We start from the raw sequence: 21,101 nt of genomic DNA, 5'->3' as shown, positions 1-21,101 counted from the left end.
AAAATTGATTTTACCACTAAAATTAGGAACAAGGCAAGGATGCCCACACTCACCACTTCTATTCAACACAGTACTGAAAGTCCAAGTCAGAGCAATTGAGCAAGAAAAAGATAAGAAACGCATCCAAGTTAGAAATAAAGAAAAAATTGTCCCTGTTTGCAATTGACATGATCTTATACATAAGAAACTTGTTACAAACACTCTACAAAAAAGTTATCAAATTTAATAAACAAATTTAGTAAAGTTATGGAATACAAAATGAACATATAAAAATTAGTTGTATTTCTATACACTAATGACGAACTATCTGAAAAAGAAATTAATCCCATTTACAATGGCATCAAAAAATAAAATACTTACAAGTTAATATAACCAAGAAGGTGAAAAATATGCGCACTAAAACTATAAAACATTGATGAAAGAAAATGAAGATAAAAATCAAGGGAAAGATATCTCATATTATGGATTGAAAGAATATTTTTTAAAGGTCCATACTACTCAAAGTGATCTATAGAGTCAATGTAATTCCTACCAAAATCCCAATGGCATTTCTTACAGAAATAGGAAAAACAATACTAAAATTACGAAGTCACGAAAGACCTCAAATAGCCAAGACAATCTTGAGCATATACAATAAAGGTAGAGGTATCACACTACCTGACATCAAAATATGCTACAAAGGTATAGTCAGCAAAACAGCATGACACTGGCATAAAAACTGAGACATTGACCAATGGAACAGTATAGAGAGCTCAGAAATGACCCCATGCATTTACAATCAACGAATTTTCAACAAAGGTGCCAAGAGCATACAATGGGAAAAGGACAGTCTTTTTAACAAATGGTGTTAAGAACACTGGATATCCACAGGCAGAAGAATAAAACTGAGCCTTCATCTCAAACCAAATACAAAAATCAAAAGCGTTGGGCTGGGAGCAGTGGCTCATGCCTGTAATCCCAGCACTTTGGGAGACTGAGGCGGGTGGATTACCTTAGATCAGGAGTTCGAGACCAGCCTGACCATCATGGTGAAACCCTGTCTCTATTAAAAATACAAAATATTAGCTGGACGTGGTGGCAGATGCCTGTAATTCCAGCTACTTGGGAAGCTGAGGCAGGAGAATCTCTTGAACCCGGGAGGCAGAGGTTGCAGTAAGCCAAAATTGCACCATTGCACTCCAGCCTGGGCAACAGAGCTAGACTCTGTCTAAAATATAATAAAATTTAAAAATTAAAAAAAATTAAAAAGTGAGTTAAAGGCTTAAATGTAAGATCCAACACTATAAACTATTAGAAGGAAACATAGAGGGAAAGCTTTGTGATATTGGTCTGGGCAATTATTTTTTTATATGATCCTGAAAGCACAAGCAACAAAAACAAAAACAGACAAGTGGAATTGCATCAAACTAAAAAGCTTCTGCACAATAAAGGAATAATTAGCAGAGTGAAGAGACAACCTACAGACTGGAAGAAAATATTTGCAAACCATATAACTGATAAATGGTTAATATCCATAACATATAAACAACTCAATAGCAAGATAATAAATAACCCAATTTAAAAATGGGCAAAGAGGGTCGGGTTGGGTGACTCACGCCTCTAATCCCAGGACTTTGGGAGGCTGAAGCAGGTGAATCACTTGAGGTCAGGAGTTTGAGACCAGCCTGGCCAACATCGTGAAATGCCATTGCTACTAAAATACAAAAATTAGCTGGGTGTGGTGGTGGGCACCTATAATCCTGGCTACTCAGGAGGCTGAGGCAGGAGAATCACCTGAACCCAGAGGCAGAGGTTGCAGTGAGCCGAGTTCACGCCACTGGACTCCAGCCTGGGTGACAGAGTGAGACTGTCTCAAAATAAAAGAAAAAAAACTGTCCCGTACTACCACAGGAGGACCAGCCTAACCATTTGCTGCAATAGTTGGCTGTAATTGATCTTGTGAAAACTACTATAAATTTCATATGCAACCAAAAAAGAGCCCATATAGCCAAGACAATCCTAAGCAAAAGAACAAAGCTGAAGGCATCACACTATCTGACTTCAAACTATACTACAAGGCTACAGTAACCAAAACAGCATGGTGCTGATACCAAAACAGATATATAGACCAATGGAACAGAACAGAGGCCTCAGAAATAACACCACACATCTACAACCATCTGATCTTCAACAAACCTGACAAAAACAAGCAATGGGGAAAGGATTCCCTATTTTATAAATGGTGCTGAGAAAACTGGCTAGCCATATGCAGAAAGCTGAAACTGGGTCCCTTCCTTACACCTTATACAAAAATTTACTCAAGATGGATTAAAGACTTAAATGTAAAACTTAAAACCATAAAAACCCTAGAAGAAAACCTAGGCAATACCATTCAGGACATAGACACGGGCAAGGACTTCATATCTAAAACACCAAAAGCAATGGCAGCAAAAGCCAAAATTGATAAATGGGATCTAATTAAACTAAAGAGCTTCTGCACAGCAAAAGAAACTATCATCAGAGTGAACAGGCAACCTACAGAATGAGAGAAAATTTTTGCAACCTATCCATCTGACAAAGGTCTAATATCCAGAATCTACAAGGAACTTAAATTTACAAGAAAAAAACAAGCAACCCCATCAAAAAGTGGACCAAGGTTATGAACAGACACTTCTCAAAAGAAGACATTTATGCAGCCAACAAACATAAAAAAAAAAAAAAAAAAAAAAAAAAAAAAAAAAAAAAAAAAGCTCATCATCACTGGCCATTAGAGAAATGCAAATCAAAACCACAATGAGATACCATCTCACGCCAGTTAGAATGGTGATCATTAAAAAGTCAGAAAACAACAAATGCTGGAGAGGATGTGGAGAAATAGGAACGCTTTTACACTGTCAGTGGAAGTGTAAATCAGTTCAACCATAATGGAAGACAGTGTGGTGATTCCTCAAGGATCTAGAACCAGAAATACCATTTGACCCATCAATCCCATTACTGAATATATACCCAAAGGATTATAAATAATTCTGCTATAAAGACACATGCACACGTATGTTTATTGAAGCACTATTTACAATAGCAAAGACTTGGAACCAACCCAAATGCCCATCAATGATAGACTGTATAAAGAAAATGTGGCACATATACACCATGGAATGCTATGCAGTCATAAAAGAGAATGAGTTCATATCCTTTGCAGGGACATAGATGAAATTGGAAACCATCATTCTCAGCAAACTAACACAGGAACAGAAAACCAAACACCACATGCTTTCACTCATAAGTGGGAGCTGAACAATGAGAACCCATGGACACAGGGAGGGGAACATCACTGGACCCTGTTGTGGAGTGGGGATCAAGGGGGAGGGAGAGCATTAGGACAAATACCTAATGCATGTGAGGCTTAAAACCTAGATGACGTGTTGATGGGTGCAGCAAACCACCATGGCACTTGTATACGTAGGTAACAAACCTGCACGTTCTGCACATGTATCACAGAGCTTAACGTATAATTTAATTTTTTTTTTTTTTGAGACAGAGTCTTGCTCTGTTGCCAGGCTGGAGTGCAGTGGCACAGTCTTGGCTCATGGCAACCTCCGCCTCCTGGTTCAAGCAATTCCCCTGCCTCAGCCTCCCAAGTAGCTGGTATTACAGGCACGTGCCACCAAGCCCAGCTAATTTTTGTATTTTTAGTAGAGATGGGGTTTCACCATGTTGGCCAGGCTGGCCTTGAACTCTTGACCTCGTGATCCGACTGCCTAGGCCTCCCAAAGTGCTGGGATTACAGGCATGAGCCACTGTGCCTGGTCCAATGTATAATTTTAAAAACAAATAATAAATAAGTAAAACATGAAGATTTAAAAAAAAAAAAAAAAAAAAAGACTGCCCCCTACTACCACAGGAAGACCAGCCTACCCATTCACTGCAAAAGATGGCTATAATCGATCTTGTGAAGGCATTACTGAGCAGATCAAGATCTCTGCAAATGAACACTAAAGATGTTCTGAATAAATTATAGTCCGGCGGAGTGCAGTGGCTCACACCTGGAATCCCAGCACTTTGGGAGGCCAAGGTGGGAAGATCACTTGAGCCCAGGAATTGGAGACCAGCCTGGGAAACATAGAGAGACCCTGTCACTGCAAAAGAAATTTAAAAATTAGCCAAGCATGGCAGCATACACCTGCAGTCACAGTCAGGAGGCTGAGGCAGGAGGATCACACGAGCCTGGGAGGTCAAGGCTGCAGTGAGCCATGATTGCACCACTTCACTCCAGCCTGCGTGACAGACCAAGACCTTGTCTCAAAAAAAATAATAATAATAAATACATTTTAATCCAGTGGCATTTTAGTGTCTTTTTTGAAAACAAAAATTACATGTAATGTTACATTCTTGCCTGTTCTGTTGACAGCATTAATTGATCCATTGAATTTCTTTTCTTTTTTTTTTCTTTTTGTGACACAACTTTTAGTCTCACTTGCATTTATGTGTGTTTTTCAGACCACAATTAATAATTATATTGAAAATGTAGCAGCAATTGTCTTGAAGTATGTTCATATATTATTGGACACTAACACTACATTGGACTCACTTGTGTGAACTCACTGTTAAACATGATTTAAAAGCCATTAAGAGTACCTTGCAGCCAGGCATGGTGGCTTACACCTGTAATCCCAGCATTTGGGGATGCTGAGACACGCAGATCACAAAGTCAGTAGTTCAAGACCAGACTGGCCAATATGGTGAAACCCCATCTGCACCAAAAATACAAAAATTAGCTGGGCATGGTGGCACATGCCTGTAATCCCAGCTACTCAGGGGGCTGAGACAAAAGAATCTCTTGCCCAGGAGGCAGAGGTTGCAGTAAGCCAATACCATGCCACTGTACTCCAGTGTGAGCAACAGGGCAAAATTCTCCATCTCAAAAAAAAAGAAAAAAGAGCGCTTACCTTGCATTAGCACTCTTAAAAATGCTAATAGACATCACTATTAGCTGTGAAGGTTTGAGTTTCATATGTCCGCACTGATATTCTTATCAAAAATTTCTACATTAGCTTCAAATATTCAGTTTAAAACTCAAACTTTGAGATTTGTGTAGTTTTTAGTTGGTTCATTTTGAAAATTTAATATGTTGATGGAAGTTTTAAATTATCATCATTATTTTACAAAATGATGGAGGAGGAGCTAAAAATCCTTGTTAGTTAAGGGAATTATGAAGGGTCAAAAAACTTCCTCATTAGGACACAAGGAAAAAGGATGGCCTGCTAAATCATGCAAAAATGCTTTTTGGTACCTTGGATTAGTCATATAATAGCTATAGCAAGAAATAGATACCACGAACAGACCAATAACAAGCAGAGAGATTGAATCAGAAAGAGCCCAGGACCAGAAGGTTTCACAGCTGCATTTTAACAGACATTCAAAGAATTGGTACCAATGCTATTGATGCTATTCCAAAAGACGGAGAAAGAGGGAATCTTCCCTAAATCATTCTATAAAGCCGGTGTCACACTAATACCAAAAACAGAAAAGGACATAACAAAAAAAAGAAAACTACAGAACAATATCCCTGATGAACATAGAAGCAAAAATCCTCAACAAAATACTAGCTAACCAAATCCAACAGTACATCAAAAAGATAATACATCACGATCAAGTCGTTTTCATCCCAAGGATGCAGGAATGGTTTAACATATGCAAGTCAATAAATGTGACATATCACATAAACAGAATTAAAGACAAAAACTATGTGATCATCTCAATAAATGCAGAACAAGCATTTGATAAAATCCCTTTATGATAAAAATAAAGCTTTCAGTAAATTAGACATAGAGGGGACTTATCCCAAAATAATAAAAGCCATATCTGACAAACCCACCGCCAATTTCAGATTGAAGGGGGAAAAGTTGAAAGCATTCCCCCTAAGAACTGGAACAAGACAAGGGTGCCCACTTTCAGCACTTCTATTCGACACAGTACTGAAAGTCCCAGCCAAACCAATCAGGCAAGAGAAAGAAACAAAGGGTTCCAAACTGGAAAAGAGGAAGTCAAACTAGAGCTGTTTGTCAATTATATGATCATTTACCTAGAAAATCCTAAAGGCTCATCCAAAAGATTCCTAGATCTGATAAACAATTTCAGTAGTCTCAGGTTACAAAATCAATGTATGCAAATCAGTAGCACTGTTGTACACCAACAACAACAAAGCTGAGAATCAAATCAAGAACTCAATCTCTTTTGTAACAGCTACAAAAATAAAATAAAATACCTAGGAATATAGTTAACCAAGAAGATGAAGCTCCATACAAGGAAAACTACAAAACACAGCTGAAATAAATTATAGATGACACAAACAAATGGACACATGCTCATGGATAGGAAGAATCAATATTGTGAAAATGACCATACTGCCCAATCTACAGATTCAATGCAATTCCCATCAAAATACCAACATCATTTTTCACATAACTAGAATAAAACAATCCTAAAACTCATATGGAACAAAAAAAGAACCCAAATAGCTAAAGCAATACGAAGCAAAAAGAACAAATCTGGAGGCATCACAGTACCAGACTTCAAATTATACTACAAGGTTATAGTTACCAAAACAGCATAGTACTGGTATAAAACTAGGCACTTAGACCCATGGAACAAAATAAAGAACCCAGAAATAAAGCCAAATACTTTCAGCCAACTGATCTTTTACAAAGCATACAAAAACAAATTGGGAAAAGGACACCCTATTCAGTAAATGTTGCTGGGAAAACAGGGAAATCACATGTAGAAGAATGAAACTGGATCCCCTTCTCTCAACTTATACAAAAATCAACTCAAGATGGATCAAAGACTGAAATCTAAGACTTGAAATCATAACAATTCTAGAAGATAACATTGGAAAAACTCTTCTGAACATTGGTCTAGGCAAATAATTCATGACTAAAACCCCAAAAGCAAATGCAACAAAACCAAAAATAAATAAATGGGACCTAATTAAACTAAAAAGCTTCTGCACAGCAAAGAAATAATCATCAGAGTAAACAGACAACTCACAGAATGCAAGAAAATATTTGCCAACTACGCATCTGATAAAGGACTACTATCCAGAATCTATAAGAAGCTCAAACAAATCAGCAAGGAAAAACAAATAATCCCATCAAAAAGTGGGCAAAGGATATGAATAGACAATTCTCAAAAGAAGATATACAAATGGCCAACAAACATATGAAAACAATGCTCAACATCACTAATCATCAGGGAAATGCAAATTAAAACTACAATGAAATACCACCTTACTCCTGCAAGAATGGCCACAACTAAAAAGTCAAAAAACAATAGATCTGGCATGGATGTGGTGAAAAGGGGACACTTTTACACTGCCAGTGGGAATGTAAATTAGCACAACCTCTATGGAAAACAGTAAGGAGATTCCTTAAAGAACTAATAGTAGATCTACCATTTGATTCAGTAATCCCACTACTGGGTATCTACCCAAAGGAAAAGAAGTCATTATATGAAAAAGATACATGAACATGCATGTTTATAGCAGCACAATTCACAACTGCAAAGATATGGAACCAACCAACCTGTGGTACCCATCGACCAATGAGTGGATAAAGAAAACATTTTGTATATATATACACACACACATACACACACACACACACACACACACACACACACACACACACCATGGAGTACTACTCAGCCATAAAAAGGAATGAAATAATGTATTTTGCAGCAACTTGGATGGAACTGGAGGCCATTATTGAAGTAACTCAGGAATGGAAAACTAAATATATGTTTTCATTTAAAAATGGGAGCTAAGCTATAAGGATACAAAGACAAGAGTGATACAACGGACTTTGAGGACTTGGAGAAGGGGAGTCTGGAAGGAGGTAAGAGACAAAAGACTATATATTTGGTACAGTGTACACTGCTTTGATGGCAGGTGCACTAAAATCTCAGAATTCACCACTATAGAATTCATCCATGTAACCAAAAAACACCTGTACTCCAAAAAGCTACTGATTTTTTTTAAATCATATAATAACTATAGTTCACTCAGTACTTGCTTAAATTTTAGATAATAACTATAGTCCATTCAGTACTTGCTTAAATTTTAGAAAAGCTATATAAATTACTGGTATGTAACTTGAAGATTGCTCTGGCTGGGCGCAGTGGCTCACATCTATAATCCTAACACTCTGAGAGGCCGAGGCAGGAGGATGGCTTAAGACCAGAAGACCAGGCTGGCCAACATAGTGAGACTTCATCTCTACAAAAAATTGAAAAATTAGCCAAGCGTGGGGGTGCACACCTATATTCTCAACTACTTGGGTGGCTGAGAAGGGAGAATTGCTTGAGCCCGGGTGTCAAGGCTGCAGTGAGCTGTGATCTCGTCACTGCACTCCAGCCTGGGCAACAGGGGGAGACCCTGTCTCAAAAAAATAAAAAGAAAGCGACAGAGACAGAGAGAAAGAGAGAGAGACACAGAGAGAGAGAGAGAGAGAGAGAGAGAGAGAAAGAAAGAAAGAAAGAAAGAAAGAAAGAAAGAAAGAAAGAAAGAAAGAAAGAAAGAAAGAAAGAAAGAGAAAGAGAGGATTGTTCTTCCTTAAGAAAGAGAGAGAAAGAGAAAAAGAAAGAAAAGATTGTTCTTCCTTAAGAAAGAGACAGAAAGAGAGAAAGAAAAGATTGTTCTTCCTTTAAGAAAGAAAGAAAAGAAGAAAGGAAAGGAGAAAAGAAAGAAAAGAAAAGAAAAGACTGTTCTTCCTTTGGCTAATTAAGTAATGCCCTCACAGCACTAGATTGCATGGTGCACTTACTGGATAAACTCAATAGTGCCTCTAGTTGGGTTGATTGAGGATGTCTGAAAAGTGCTCACAGAGCCCAATGCCTGCTATTGCACAACAGATGAACATTTTCCTTTCTACACTGAGAATTTTCTTCTGTTTTTAGTGTGGTTTATTTTTGGCTCAGAAATAGTTGCTATGATGAAAATATTCCTTTGTTAGAAAAGACAGTAGCTAACATCGTTTTGAAAGAACCATGAGCATGAGCTATTTTTAAAAGCCATAAGAAGTGGTTTGTTTATTTGTCAGGGTTAATTCTTGATTATGTTAACACTGTTTTATGATAAGGTGACTTTTTTAGATTCAAGTCAAAGAGGTTGTCTATTTTTATCATTACAGATCACAGTCACAACATAGTGAGTTCTGCATACTGACTCATGTACTGAAACCTTAAATAAGTTAGCAAGAAAAGCAATAGTTTTCTGAAGCCATGATATGGGTGATACACAGTTCATACTCGGATTATAATAAAGCTCTTCAAAATTGTGAATTATAGAACACTACTTTTTATAAAACCATATTTTTAGGGATATTTAGGAGTGATATAGAACTGGTAAATTAGTAAAATAAGTTTTACTGGATTTTTGTATATAATCATCTCTAGTACTCTGGAAATTGAGGATTCATTATGCTGTGATCAACTTCAAATACTTTTCAGTTCCAAATATATGAGTTAATAAAACTTGCTTTTACGAGTATGTGCCAAATTGGGCAACATCAATGGATTTTCTAAAACGAATGTAAGTGTCTTTCATGTAATGTTATTTGACTCTAAAAAAATGCAGGATTTTGTATATATAAATGACAAAGTTATAGTACTTAAAATAGTATGGTACTAGCATAAAGATAGACATATAGACCAATGGAACAGAATAGAGAGCCCAGAAATAAACCCATCCATATGGGTCCAACTGATTCTCCAAAATAATACCAAGAATATACAATGGGTAAAAGATACTCTCTTAGACAAATGGTACTGGGAAACTGGATATACGAATGCAAGATAATGCAACTTGCCTCTTATATCATACACAAAAATCAATTAAAAATGAATTAAAGACTTCAATGAAAATGTAAAACATCTAGAATAAAACTCAGAGGAGAAGCTGTAAAGATGGTGGTTTGAGCAATGAGTTTATGGCTATGATACCAAAAGTACAGGCAACAAAAATAACCAAATCTGACTGCATCAAACCAAGTGAGACTTCTACAGAGCAAAGGCAACAATAAGCAAGGTAAAATATAACCTACAGAATGGGAAAGAGTATTTGCAAACTATGTATCTGATAAGGGGTTAATCTCCAAAATACATAGTGAACTCATACAACTCAATAGCAAAATATCTAATAACTTTTTTTTTGAGACACGATCTCCCTCTGTCTCCCAGGCTGCAGTGCAGTGGCACAATCTCGGCTCACTGCAACCTCCGCCTCCCGGGTTCAAGTGATTCTGCTGCCTCAGCCTTCCGAGTAGCTGGGATTACAGGCCACCACAGCCCAGCTAATTTTTGTATTTTTAGTGGAGATGAGGTTTCACCATGTTGGCCAGGCTGGTCTCAAACTCCTGACCTCAGGTGATCCGCCCGCCTCGGCTTCCCAAAGTGCTGGGATTACAGGCATAAGCCACCGCGCTTGGCCTTAATAACTTAATTTAAAAATAGGCTTAAGGGCTTGAAGACACATTTTCTTCAGACACAAAAATGCCCAATAGATACGTGAAAAGATGCTCAACATCACTAATCATCAGGGAAATGCAAATCAAAGCCACAGTGAAATATCACTTGCACACCTGCTAGCCTCACTATTGTCAAAAAAACAAAAGACAAGTGTTAGTAAATACATGGAAAAATCGGAACCTTTGCACACTGTTGGTGAGAATGCAAAATGGTGCAGCCCTTAGGGAAAACAGTATGTAAGTTCCTCAAAAAATTAGAAATAGAACTACCATATGATTTAACAATCTTCCTTCTGGTTATTTATCCAAAGGAATTGGGATTATGATCTCAAAGAGATATGAACATGCCCATGTTCATTGCAGCACTATTCACAATAGCCAGGATGTGAAAACAACCTAAATGACTATCAACAGATGAGGGATTTTTTCTCCCCTCTCTACCAGGAAATGAGGGATTTTTTTAATGTGGTATATACACACAGTAGGATACTATTCAGCATTAAAAAAGAAAGACATCAGCCTGGACAACATAGGAAGACCCCATCTCTACAAAAAAAATAAAAATAAATTAGACAGGCAGAGTGGCATGGGCCCACAGTCCCAGCTACTCAGGAGACTGAGGTGGGAGGGTCGCTTGAGCCCAGGAGGTTGAGGCTTCAGGGAGCCGTGTTTGCACTGCTGCACTCCAACCTGCATGACAGAACAAGACTTTGTCTCAAAAAAAAAAAAAAAAAAAAAAAAGAAGGAGGAGGAGAAGAAAAAGAAGAAAGATATTCTTTCATTTGTGACAACATGGATGAACCTGGAGGACATTATTCTAAGTGAAATAAGCCAGTCACAGAAGGATAAATATGGCATGGTTTCACTTATATGAGTTATCTAAAATAGGCAAACTGGCCGGGTGCAGTGGTTCATGCCTGTAATCCCAACACTTTGGGAGGCCAAGGCAGGTGGATCACTTGAGCCCAGGAGCTCAAGACCAGCCTGGACAACATGGCAAAACCCAGTCTCTACAAAATATACAAAAACTAGCCAGGCATGGTGGTGTATGCTTACAATCCCAGCTACTCGGAAGGCTGAGACAGAAGAATCGCTTGAACCCAAGAGGTAGAGGTTGCAGTGAGCCGAGTTGGTGCCACTGCACTCCAACCTGGGCGACAGAGTGAAACTTCGTCTCAAAAAATAAAAAAATAAGATAACCAAACTCATTGAAGCAAAGAATATAATGGTGGCTGCCAGGGGCTGGAGAACAATGAGGAGTTGCTAATCAATGGGTATACATTTTCAGCATGCAAGATGAAGTTCAAGAGATCTGCTGTACAACATTGCACCAATAGATGACAGTATTACATTGTGCATTTTAAAATCTGTTAAGATTTTAAATAAAAAAAATTTTTAAACATAAAGAAAGAAAAACGTGAGGCTGGTAAAAACCCAGAGACCAGAGGCCAGAAGACTAGACGGTCTCAGGTGGCTGTGGTGGGAAAGAGGATGACACAGGGAAGATGGAACCAGACTGTAAGGGTCCCTCTAGACAGTGAGCTCCACCTGGCAGGAGACAGAAAGCCAACTTACAGAGGAAAACAGTTGTCAGGGCCAGAATATAGGGTGACAAGTCATCAGAATGGGCTCCATGCTTTGCAAGACTCAGTGCAAAAATTGTAGGACCCCTTGTTGAAAAATTATTAAGAATTGAAGATGGCAATAGCAGAGCATGAAGCCAAGCACAGGGCCCTTCTGAAAGAGCGGCACGTGTGACTGCACAACTCCACATCTGTGAAGTGTGCAATACTGTAAGGTGGCCAACCTCATAGGTTTCCCAGGATGTGGGATTTCAGTGCTAAATCTGGGACAGAGCTAGGCAAACTAGAGCTCTTGGTCACCTTACCAGGACCAAGATTCAGAAGAAAGGAATGCCTGCATCCCAATACTGCTAGCTTGCCATGTGCCATCGCTGGGCCTTGCTCTACTCATCTACAAAGTGGGAGTGATGAGGCTATCATGTACCTCCTATTGCTGTAGAAATAATCAATCCGGAACTAAGAGTCTTTGAGATTTTTGTGAAGTGTGTGTGTGTGTGTGTGTGTGTGTGTGCATGCACGTGCAAGTCTGACTCTGTCACTCCAGCTGCTGGAATACAGTGGTGTGACCAGGGCTCACTGCAGCCTCAACCTCCCAGGCTTAAGCAATCCTCCGGCCTCAGCCTCCAGAGTAGCTGAGACCATGGGTGTGTGCTACCACACCTGGCTAATTCTTTTTCTCTTTTTTTTGGAGAGATGGGTTCTCACTATATTGCCCTGACTGGTCTTGAACTCCTGGGCTTAAACAATCCTCCCAACTCAGCCTTCCAAAGTGCTGGGATTACAGGCATGAGCCACCAGGCCCAGTCACATGTTATTATTTTTGAAGGTTCTGAAAGGAGTACTGTGAGAACTTATCTAGCAGCTGTGGGCACACTGAATTAGAAGGAGAAAGATCAACAAAGAGGCTACTGTCATGACAAGGACAGTGATCAGGTCTCACCTGGCTATGAGAGGGGCTGATGCCAAATCCTGAGGTTCCATGAAACAGGTAAACAGCACCCTGGTTGTCCTCCTCTCCTGGGGCCCCAATGGCCACATCCGTCAGCTTGTCTCCATTCACGTCCCCCAGCACTGTTAGGGCTGCCCCAAAGCGGCCCCAGGGTTGGCCCTGCTCCCCGTAGAGAACAGCATCACACTGCCACCGACCCCTCTGCTAAACACAAACAGTATCAGGCCCAAACTCAGGCGACCCCGCCACCCACACCGGGCCCCACCCAGCCCAGGTCCCATCACCACTCACCGCCCTGGGCAAGGGGCACACAGACACCCGGCCCCCTCGGGTCTGCTCATAGTAATAGGGGGCGCCGATGAGGACAAGGTCAGTGCTGCCGTTGCTGTCCACATCCACGGAGCAGAGGGAGGCCCCGAAGTAGGCGCCGATCTGAAAGAGACAGGGCCATAATCACACACCTCTTCCCACCTAAAGCAGATGTGGGGGTTTTCTCTCTGTGAAAAAAAGTTATGTCTGCTGGAGAATCCCTCTGGAGAAGATGTGATCTTCTATATGGTTCATGATAAATTATCATTTGAATGTGCTACCAGCTAAAGGAACCTATATAATAAGCCTGGCAGAGTGGTTTCTGCCTGTAATCCCAGCTACTCAGGAGGCTGAAGTGGGAGGATCCCTTGAGCCAAGGAGTTTAAGGCTGTAGTGAGCTTTGTCACCATTGCACTCCAGCCTGGGCAACAGAGCAAGACCCCAACCTCTAAGTGTGTGTGTATATATATGTATACACATATATATATATGTTTTTAATAATTTAAAAGATAAAGAATAATTTAAAAGATAAAAACATATATATATGTTTTTAACAATTTAAAAGATAAAGAATAAAGAAGCCTATAGTAGAGTCAATGAGCAGTGCATGAGGATTTACCCCAGATGGTATTCCTGGGAGATTATTAAGGCAGCAAAGAAGGATTTGGGTTGGAAAATACAGATAGAAAATTCTAGAAGAGCAGACAGAATACCACCCTTTCAATATATTAGGAATCTTAGGGGGGGTAAAAAGTCAAAGTTGGCACTCTAATAAGGCTAATAACTGGCTTAGATTAAAAATAACTATTGCTACCCAGGAATATTTGTTGTGATATTAAGAAATGCTGTTTACCTACAAGTAAAAAGATGTTTCGAATATCTTCAAGGTCGATATGTAGAATTCATCCATAAAATTCACCTATTTAATCACCCATTCATTCATTCATTCATTCATTCACCAAACGTGTTATTGCTAAGCACACAGCTGGGTAATAGAGAAACAGCGCCTTCCAGGGCCTGAGCTCAGTGCAGCCAGGTGGAGGGGAGGAGAGTAATCGATGGATTAACAGGGAGATGTGTACAGCAATTTCAAACTGGGACAAGTTCTAGGAAGGGAATGTGCAGGGGACATCATGCCACGGCTCTGCAAAGTGATTTCTGCCTCATACACCATTGAGGGATGATTCATTGATAATTCAATACAGGCATTTAAGCTTTATCCTAAAGTCAACAGAATTTTTATTGTTTTTTAGGTCAGATTTATTGGGGAAGAGTTTACATACAATAAAATTCAGGCTTTTAGTACATAGTTTTATGAGTTTTGACAAACATACAAAGTCATATAACTGGCCGGATGCCTCCCAGCACTTTGAGAGGCCAGTGGGTGGATCACCTGAGGTCAGGAGTTTGAGACCAGCCTGGAAATCATGGTGAAACCCCATCTCTACTAAAAATACAAAAATTAGCTGGGCATGGTGACTGTAATCCAGCTACTTGGGAGGCTGAGGCAGGAGAATTGCTTGAACCCAGGAGGTGAAGGTTGCACTCCAGCCTGGGCAACAGAGCAAGACTCTGTCTCAAAAACAATAAAGTCATATAACCAACACCACAGTCAAAACAGAAAATAGCTTCTTCATCCCCAAAATATTCCCTTCTGCCCCATCATAGTCAATCTCTCCCCTCCAACTACCAACATCTGGCAACCACTCAACTGTTTTCTGCTCTTATTGGCTTTTCTGGAATGTCATATAAATAGAATTATATTGTATGTGGCCTTTTAATTTGGCTTCTTTCACCTACAATAATGCATTTAAGATTCATCTGTGTTGTCGCATGTATTAGTAATTTGCTCTCTTTTATTGCTGATTAGTATTCCCATTGTATAGGTGTGCCACAGTTGGTTTATCCATTTCTTAGTTGAAGGACATGTTGGTTTTTTCTAAGGGGTGATTATTAATAGAGCGACCAGAAACGTTTGCATACAGGTTTTCATGTGGACATCTGTTTTCATTTCTCTTAAGTAAAGGCTTAGGAGGCTGGGCGCAGTGGCTCACACCGGTAATCCCAGCACTTTGGGAGGCTGATCACGAGGTCAGGAGATCAAGACCATCCAGGCTAATACAGTGAAACTCTGTCTCTACCAAATATAGAAAAATTAGCCAGGCATGGTGGCGGGCGCCTGTAGTCCCAGCTACTTGGAAGGCTGAGGCAGGAGAATGGAGTGAACCCAGGAGGCGGAGCTTGCAGTGAGCCAAGATCATGCCACTGCACTCCAGCCTGGGCAACAGAGTGAGACTCTGTCTCAAAAAAAAAAAAAAAAAAAAAATCCTTAGGAGGGAAGTTGCTGGTATGATAACCATATGTTAAACTTTTAAAGAAATTCCTTATTTTGAATTAATTTTTATATGGCGTGAGGTATCAATAGAAGTTTATTTTTATTTTTTTACTATGAATGTCCAATTGTTCGAGAACCGTTTGGTGAAAAACTCTTAAACCATCTTTGCACCTTTATTGCAAATTAATTGATAAAGTGTGACATTAATGTAAAATGTGTGGGGAGGAGAAGTTAAAGGGTCGAGTTTTTGTATGTGGTCAAAGTTGTTATTAGCTTGGCATAGACTGTTATAACTAAAAGATGTTTTATGTAAGCCTCATGGTATCCACAAAGAAAAAAAAAAAAAAACTGTGGTAGATACACCAAACATAGAAAAAGGAATCAAAACATATTAACAACAAAAAAAATCAAATCACAAAGGAAGACAGCAAGAGAGGAAGGAAGAATGGAACAAAGGAACTACAAAGCAGTCAGAAAACAATAAACAAAATAGCAATAATAGTCCCTTACCTGCCAATCATAAATTTATATGTAAATGGATTAGATTCTCCAGTCAAAAGACATAGAGTGGCTGAATGGATTTTGTAAAATCCAACTATATGCTGCCTATAAGAAACTCAATTTAGATTTAAGATCACACATAGGCTGAAAGTGGAAGGATGGCAAAAGATATTCCATGCAAATGATAACCAAGGGAGATCAGGGAGAACTATGCTTATATCAGAAAAAATAGATCTTTCCTTAAAACTGCCACAAGAGACAAAGAAAGTCATCATATAATGATAAATAAGTCAATTAATCAAAAGAATATAACAATTGTGAAGATATATGTACTCAACATCACGGCACCTAAATACATAAAGCTAATATTACTAGAACTGAAGGGAGAAGTAGGCAGCAATACAATAATAGTATTATCATTATTATATTCTAATAATAGTAGGGAACTTCAATATCCCACTTGCAACAATAGTTCAGAGAGACAGAAAATCAATAAGGAAACAACAGACTTGGACAATACTATAGACCAGATAGATCTAACAGACATTTACAGAACATTCCATTCAGTAGCAGCAGAATACACAGTCTTTTCAAGCACATGTGGAACATTTTCTTTTTTTTTTTTTTTTTTTTTTTTTTTTTTGAGACGGAGTCTCGCTCTGTCGCCCAGGCTGGAGTGCAGTGGCCGGATCTCGGCTCACTGCAAGCTCCGCCTCCCGGGTTCACGCCATTCTCCTGCCTCAGCCTCCCGAGTAGCTGGGACTACAGGCGCCCGCCACCTCGCCCGGCTAGTTTTTTGTATTTTTTTAGTAGAGATGGGGTTTCACCATGTTAGCCAGGATGGTCTCGATCTCCTGACCTCGTGATCCACCCATCTTGGCCTCCCAAAGTGCTGGGATTACAGGCTTGAGCCACCGCGCCCGGCCTGGAACATTTGCTAAGTAGATCATATGTTAGGCCACAAAACAAGTCTTAAGAAATTCAAGATTTAAATCATATCAAGTATTGGCCAGGCACAGTGGCTCACGGCTATAATCCTAGCACTCTGGGAGGCCAAGGTGGACAGATCACCTGAGGTCAGGTGGTCAAGACCAGCCTGACCAATATGGTGAAACCCCGTCTCTACTAAAAATACAAAAATTAGCCACGCTTGGTGGTGGCCACCTGTAATTCCAGCTATTCAGGAGGCTGAGGCAGGAGAATTGCTTGAACCTGGGAGGTGGAGGTTGCAGTGAGCCAAGATTTTGCCACTGCACCTGGGTGACAGAGCAAGACTCTATCAAAAATAAATTTTAAAAAAATAAATAGATAAACAAATCATATCAAGTATTTTTTCTGACCCAATGGTTATGACACTAGAAATCAACAAGAGGAAAATTTTAAAAGTCAAAAATAGGTGAAAATTAAACAACAAATTGCTGAACAACCAGTGGGTCAAAGAAGAAATCAAAAGAGAAATCAAGAAATATCTAAGAAAAATGATGATGAAAACACAACATACCAAAACTTATTGGATGCAGAAGAAGCAGATTTAAGAGGGAAGTTCATAGAGTTAAACACCTACATTAAAAATCACCTAAATATTGATTGATCATTTCTGGTGGTATGGAAATTTTTTGTTTTATTCTTATAACATGTTTGTGTTTTCTGATTTCTACATGATGTTGCATTCCATTTATAATAAAAATAAAAAACACAATTTCACTTTAATTTTGATGGAAGGAAGGAAGGAAGGAAGGAAACAACTTAACTTTACACATCAAGGAAATAGAAAAAGAAAAAAAACTAAACTCAAAGTCAGCATAAGAAATAAATGATACAGATCAAACCAGAAATAAATCAAATAGCGGCTAGAAAAATAATAGAAAATGTCAATAAAACTGAGAGTTACTTTTTTATTTATTTTTTATAAAGATGGAGTCTCACTATGTTGCCCCGGCTGGTCTCAAACTCCTGGGTTCAAGTGATCCCCTCACCTCAGCCTCCAAAGTGCTGGGATTACAGCTGTCAGCCACCACACCTAGCCAGAGTTGCTTTTTTAAAAAGATAAATGAAATTGACAAACCTTTAGCTAAACTAAAGAAAAAAAAAAAAAACTCAAGTAAGTAAAATCAGAAATGAAAGAGGAGGTGTTACAAAGGATCATGAGAGATAACTATGAACAATTTAATACCAAAAAATTAGATAAACTGGAATAAATGGATAAAATTCTAGAAAAATACAACCTACCAGGACTGAGTCAAGAAGAAATTTAAAAATCTGAAAAGACCAGTAATAAGTGAAGACATTGAACCAGTAATCAAAAACCTCCCAACAAAGAAAAGCCCAGGACCTGATGCTTCATAGGTGAATGCAAACATTTAAAGAATTAATGTTGCCAGGCGCAGTGGCTCATGCCTGTAATCCCAGCACTTTGGGAGGCCAGGGTGGGTGGATAACTTAAGGTCAGGAGTTCAAGATCAGCCTGGCCAACATGGTGAAAACTTGTCTCTACTAAAAATACAAAAATTAATCGGGCATGGTGGTGAGCACCTGTAATACCAGTTACTTGGGAGGCTGAGGCAGGAGAATCACTTGAACCCAGGAGGCAGAGGTTGCAGTAAGCCAAGATTGTGCCATTGCACTCCAGCCTGGGCTACAAGAGCAAAACTCCATCTCAAAAAAAAAAAAAAATGAATTAATGTCAATCCTTTTCAAACTCACGTAAAAAAAAATTGAAGAGCAAGGAACACTTCCAAATTTATTTTATGAGTCCAGCATTACCCTGATACCAAAGCCAGACAAAAATTCTACAAGACGTAATTATAGGTCAATATCCCTGATGAACATAAACGGACAAATCTTCAACAAAATACTAGCAAACTGAATTTGATAGCACATTAAAAAGATAATAACTGGCCAGGCGCGGTAGCTCACGCCTGTAATCCCAGCACTTTGGGAGGGTGAGATGAGCGGATCATGAGGTCAGGAGATCAAGACCATCCTGGCTAACACAGTGAAACCCCGTCTCTACTGAAAATACAAAAAAAAAAAAAAAAAAAATTAGCCGGGCATGGTGGTGGGTGCCTGTAGTCCCAGTTACTCAAGAGGCTGAGGCAGGAGAATTGCGTGAACCCAGGAGGTGGAGCTTGCAGTGAGCCGAGATCACACCACTGCACTCCAGCCTGGGCGACAGAGCGAGACTCTGTTAAAAAAAGATAATAACCATGATCAAGTGTGATTGATCCCTGGGATGCAAGATGCAAGGATGATTCCACATATGCAAATCAATTAATGTGACATGTCACATTAACAGAATGAAGGACTAAAACCACATGATCATCTCAATATACACACACCAAAAAAAAAAAAAGCATTTGACAAAATTCAACATTCTTTTATGATACAAACTCTCAATAAGTTCGCTACAGAAGGAATGTACCTCAATATGATAAAGGCCATATATGACAAGCCCACAACAAACATCATACTCAATGGTGAAAAATTGAAAGTTTTACCACTAAAATGAGGAAAAAGGCAAGGATGCCTACTCTCACTACTTCTACGTAACACAGTACTGGAAGTCCTGGTCACAGCAATTAGGCAAGAAAAATAAATGAAAGAGACCCAAATCAAATATAAAAAAGGAAATTTATCTCTGTTTACACTTAAAATGATATACATATAAATATATATGTGTGTGTGTGTGTGTATATATATATATATATATATATATATATATATAAAAAACCCTAAAGACTCCACCAAAAAAGAACTACTAGAACTAATGAATAAATTCAGTAAAGTTACAGGTTACAAAATCAATGTCAAAAATCAATAGTGCTTCTATACACTAACAATGAACTGTCTGAAAAAGAAATCAAGAAACAATCTCATTTACAATAGCATCAAAAAAAATACCTAAGAGTAAATTTAACCAGAGAGGTGAAAAACATGTACACTGAAACTATAAAACATTGATGAAGGAAGTTAAACAAGACAAAAATAAATGGAAAGATATCTTATGTTCATGGATTGGAGTATTAATGCAATATTCTGATTCAGTACAATCCGTATCAAAATCCCAATGGCATTTTTTTACAAAAATAGAAAAAAAATTAAAATTTATATAGAACCACAAAAGACCCCAAATACCCAAAGCAATCCTCAGGAAAAAAATACTGGAGGCATCACAATTCCTGATCTCAAAACATACTGTGTCAAGAAAGCTCTAGTAATCATAACAGCAAGGTGGTGGCATAAAAACAGACACATCAACCAACGGAACAGAACAGGGAGGCTAGAAATAAAACTATGCATTTATGGTCAATTGATCCTCAATAATGATGCCAAGAATATGCAAAGGAGAAAGGACAGTCTCTTCAACAAATGATGTGGGGAGAACTGGATATTCATATTCAAAAGGATTAAACTAGATCTTTATCCCAAACCATATACAAAATCAACTCAAAATGGATTAAAGACTTAAACACAAGACCTGAAACTATAAAACTACTAGAAGAAAACAAAGGGAAAAGCTTCTTGACCATCAAGCTTTTGAGCAATGATATTTTGGATATGACCCCAAAAGCACAGGCAACAAAAGCAAACCAGACAAATGGGGTAGCATCAAACTAAAAAGTGTCAGCTTAACAAAAAAAGAAAATTTCAGGCCAATATTCTTGATGAACACTAATGCAAAAATCCTCAACACAATACCTGCAAACCAAATCCAGCAGCACATCAAAAATCTAATCCACTGTGATCAGGTAGGCTTCATCCCCGGGGTGCAAAGTTGGTTCAACATATGCAAATCAATAAATATGATTCATCACATAAACAGAACTAAAGACAAAAACCACATGATTATCTCAATAGATGAAGAAAAGGCTTTAATAAAATTCAACACCCCTTTATGTTAAAAATTCTCAATAAACCAGGTGTTG

At 38.7% G+C, this 21,101-nt stretch overlaps 1 protein-coding gene across 15 annotated transcripts in view; it reads right to left on the bottom strand.

Moving 5' to 3' along the window:
* The window catches only part of ITGAM (integrin subunit alpha M), a 94,089-nt gene that overhangs the window by 18,229 nt on the left and 54,759 nt on the right, over positions 1 to 21,101 (bottom strand). For 9 of the 15 annotated variants that reach the window (XR_013411699.1, XM_077985905.1, XM_028840633.2 and 6 more), the window contains 2 exons: positions 13,323 to 13,463; positions 13,023 to 13,235 (listed from right to left, as the gene is read on the bottom strand). Coding sequence is in view for 14 of the 15 variants with exons in the window: in XM_077985905.1 (XP_077842031.1) it covers positions 13,023 to 13,235; positions 13,323 to 13,463 (354 nt within the window). In the remaining variant the exon portion in view is untranslated. The remainder of the gene's footprint in view (positions 1 to 13,022; positions 13,236 to 13,322; positions 13,464 to 21,101) is intronic. The other 6 variants (XM_077985907.1, XM_077985904.1, XM_077985911.1 and 3 more) reach the window with 1 other exon arrangement.

This window comes from Macaca mulatta, chromosome 20 (genome assembly GCF_049350105.2).
Source record: "Macaca mulatta isolate MMU2019108-1 chromosome 20, T2T-MMU8v2.0, whole genome shotgun sequence".
NCBI lineage: Eukaryota > Metazoa > Chordata > Mammalia > Primates > Cercopithecidae > Macaca > Macaca mulatta.
The sequence above is the reverse complement of the archived record's forward strand: the minus strand, read 5'-3'. Positions and strand labels throughout refer to the sequence as shown.